Raw genomic sequence first — 3876 nt, forward strand, 5'->3', positions numbered from 1 at the left:
AAACGTAAGTTTGAAAAAACTCACGTAATTAAGAAAGCAAAGTACATGCATTTAATCTGGCTTGAGTGTTTGTAATATTTTTCTGCTTTTCATTTACAAGGCCAAAAGACAAAAGAAAATTCCTTAAATAAATTGCCATATGTTTATTGTAACCAAACCCAAAGATCCACTACCTACTCGAAAATGTATCTTAAAAATATAATATACAATGGACACACACACACACATATCCCTACGCACGTTTATTGACTGTTTTTGTTTGTGTACTCACCTGGCCCATAGAATTGTTTTCCTTTCGTGACGTCATACACTTTGCCATTGACTGCAAGCAGCACACGTCCATCTGGTTGGGAGCCATCGAACTGTCGCAATTCTTGTATAGTAAAATCGCGCCGCAACTTGGGTAGTTCAACCTGTGCTGGTCTCTGCGCGACAGCATTGGGAACTTCGATGCGGTCCTTGATGATTTTGTAGATCAAGAATGCAATGATTAAAACTAAACCCAAGTTCATGGGGCTGTAGATAATTTCGTTAACGATTGACATAAAGCCGGACGCCTCTGGTTTCGCATCTTCCATATTGTCTTATTTATCTTATAGAATTCGAACGTGCACAGGAATTTCGTTTTAAAATATATTTCACTAATAAATAATGCAATTGCCAATAGAAAATTTCGTACTTTGAACTCAACACTGTTTTATTTCGAAAAAAAAAAAAATTTCTGTATTAATTTATGACAAGAAATTTTATGTAAAAAAAAACTAAAATGAAATTTATTCGAACAAATCTTTCCCGATATATAAATTTATTCTTCCTGCCGGTACAAACACTTGCAATGATATGAAAACTTTCGATACTTGAGCAGTTTTTTTAGAAATGCGTCGCCTACTTTATGAATTTAAATCCAAAAGCAAAATGAAGAAATATGACATGAGAGAAAATTATCTATGACGATAATGGCTTACTGGGTTGCCATATAAAAAATAATATTTAATTATTGAAGTATATGGAATGGTAGTATTATTTACACCGGCATGTTTGCATTATTGAAGTATACTCTTGACGTCTTGTTTGGATATTAAAAAAAATTTTAAATGGAAAGCAATATATTTTAATTATTGAAACTGCTTGCAAAATGCAAATATGCACAATTATTATTAATATAATTAAATCTAAAATACGGAAAATAGTTACTAACAGCCTTTGATGACATATATGAAAGCGTATTCTGCGATCCACACTAGAGTTTTGTTTGTAATTTTAAGTGTCACAAATATTTATTTTGCACTGAAAGCAACAATAATTGACAGCTAAAATTACAACTATAATACTCGCGTGAAGACATCTCGTTTGAAAAAATCTCATATATACAATTGTGTAGCAATATTATAAATAAATTTCATAAATTAAAGCAAAATAAAACTAAATATCGCTGCAACGTTTATAAAGCACTTTAAAAAAATAAAATTGGAATAAAATTAAGATTTGCTATGTGAACACATTTTTAAATACTGCATTTTATGCAAAATCAGTTTCACGCATCTAATTAAACTTTTATATAAAGTTTTCATATTAATAAATTTGATATATTGCAATAAATGCATATATTGCGAAAATTGTTGTTTATTATAATAAATGTATTTTATTCTATTAATGATATGTAATGTAACCTGCACTTTAATTAAAGCAAAACAATTATTAATGATATATGAAATTGTTTTTTTTTTTGAAACTACTTACATATATGAAACAGAAGTCATGATGCTAAAATTACACGTGCATATAAATATTTGTTAACACATACTTTCCAATACAACTCTGTACAATGACATTTCTTTATTGATCATAAATTGTTTTTTCTAACGAAAGACCGCATGAAAACAGAACAAGTAAAACTGAGGCCAAGGTTTACACACTTTGATGTTATAAAAAATTAAAACATCTGTAATTAACGTTCTTTAACAACAAACATTTTTACAATTGCAAGGCCCTTCTGCTTATTAACCTAATTTATTTTATTACTGGACATTATTATTTTGTATGTAGCTCAAATGAATATATCACAAGAATACATATATATACATATATGATTAAAAATGATAAATATTTGTGTTGGTTCCAGTTTTAGTATAAATACATTATGTAAATGTAAAGAATTTTCATTTTATTATAATAATTATATTCTCTACAATTAAATTTGTAATTACATGTATATAAGTTAATTTTAATTAATATAGATAAGAATAATTTTAATATAATTGCAAGTATTTAATTTAGTAACCCATAGAAAAATATCTTATATAAAGTATATTAAAATACAATTATATGATTATCTCAATTTATGCAAAAAATAATGTAGTATAGTGTGTATAATTAAATGTAGGTAAATCAATATAGAATACATTCTTATAATAGTATATGATTAAGTTTTGTACGCACATGTAACTCTACTTCTCAAGTTGGAGATGGATGTGTAACTAGTAGATAACATGACTTAATGCAAAATGCAGTTGATATTAAAAGTCGGATGATTTATTTACATATTAAATATCGGCAAAAAAAATTAATATTGAATATGTAGTTAAGTCAATGATTTATCTTTAAAACTGCTATACACAAAGTTTCTTTCAAAAAATATGTAGTTTAAACTAGCAAAAAAACTAAGATTTTTTTATAGTTATGTTGCATACTGTCTCCTATAGTATGTTTTTAATAAGCCAGCGAAGAGTCCATTACTGAGTTGATGAGATAACTCCCTTAGTAAGTAGTTGCGGTAAAAGATAATTTATATGTAAGCAATCAAAAATGCAGATAATAATTTTGCTTAATAAATCTCTTTAATTTCTTAATTTTTTGTCAAAAGTTAGTTTATATGATCGTAATTAACTCAAATTTGGGATTATCTTTACAACCCTCATTAGGTTGTCACTTTTATCATACAATATCTTTATATGATCCGAAATAATCGCGTATTTAGTTTTTAAGTACATTAACTTAGTAAATTCTGTGGTCAAAAATTTCAATGTGCAAACTTTGGTTGCAAGTTTTGATAAAAAGAAACAAAATTCTCTCTCTCTCAATTCGAAATTCTCTCTCAGATGTTCTCATTTACTCGAAAATTTGCTGGTGGAACGCACTTGTGAATACACAGTGTTACTTAAAGTTACTACGCGTAGCACGGGGAACAGACCTCATATATTCTACCGATACCGATTGCTATCATTTTAATTATTAAAATGACCACCAAATTATTGGTGGTGTTCTATCACTTCTATCACTTCTTGTTTAAAGAATACACACTTATTATACTCTTTATAATATTATTGACTATAATAACTTCTAATTAAGTTATATTTATTTAATAGTTATGCAAATTAGTTTTTAATTATTTATATCCCTACTTAGTCACTTTTATTATTGCCGCGAGTAACTATTTGACATTCAAGCAATTTTTCAATAATAAATTCGTATACTTTATGTTAAATAAATATAAACACAAATATTTATTGTTCAATACTATTAAATTGCATGTAGGTTTATTTACCTTTAGCTCTGTGTCTTGCTACTTACAAAAATAATTTGCATACTTCAATTTTTGGAAAATTTTTAACAGTGTATTTTGAGCGCCAAACAAGTGACAGTTGAGCGGAATCGTTGGCGACTTGAGGGTGTTGTGTGTTTCGTACGTTGAGCGGCGATAAATTGGAATTTGTGTTTTAAAATATAGTATAAGTTATAGGACCAAAATTTTTTTTAAACTAAAATTTGAAAATATTATAATTGCTGTCAAAATTATTTAAAAAATATTAATATAATTCAATGTGAACTTTGTGCAGTTTAAAACAGTAATAAAGCAATAAATACCAACAACGTGTG

General features: G+C 27.3%; 1 protein-coding gene across 2 annotated transcripts; it reads right to left on the reverse strand.

Annotated features, from left to right (window-relative positions):
* Nucleotides 1-227: 227 nt before the first annotated feature.
* Nucleotides 228-3876, reverse strand: LOC119672594 (membrane-associated progesterone receptor component 1-like). 2 transcript variants are annotated; one of them, XM_038083702.1, is made up of 2 exons: nt 3571-3876; nt 228-692 (listed from the first exon to the last, which is right to left on the reverse strand). In XM_038083702.1, exon 2 carries the CDS (start codon nt 576-578, stop codon nt 243-245), a length of 336 nt encoding a protein of 111 aa, XP_037939630.1. In that variant the 5' UTR covers nt 579-692; nt 3571-3876; the 3' UTR covers nt 228-242. The 2 variants fall into 2 exon arrangements, with proteins under 2 accessions (XP_037939630.1, XP_037939621.1); XM_038083693.1 differs by having other exon boundaries at nt 3545-3876.

The sequence above is a fragment of the Teleopsis dalmanni genome, chromosome 1 (assembly GCF_002237135.1).
Source record: "Teleopsis dalmanni isolate 2A chromosome 1, ASM223713v2, whole genome shotgun sequence".
NCBI classification, from domain to species: domain Eukaryota; kingdom Metazoa; phylum Arthropoda; class Insecta; order Diptera; family Diopsidae; genus Teleopsis; species Teleopsis dalmanni.

Coding starts and splice junctions, on each gene's coding strand:
- LOC119672594 (XM_038083702.1), bottom strand. CDS start 578: ATGGAAGATGCGAAACCAGAGGCGTCCGGCTTTATGTCAATCGTTAAC.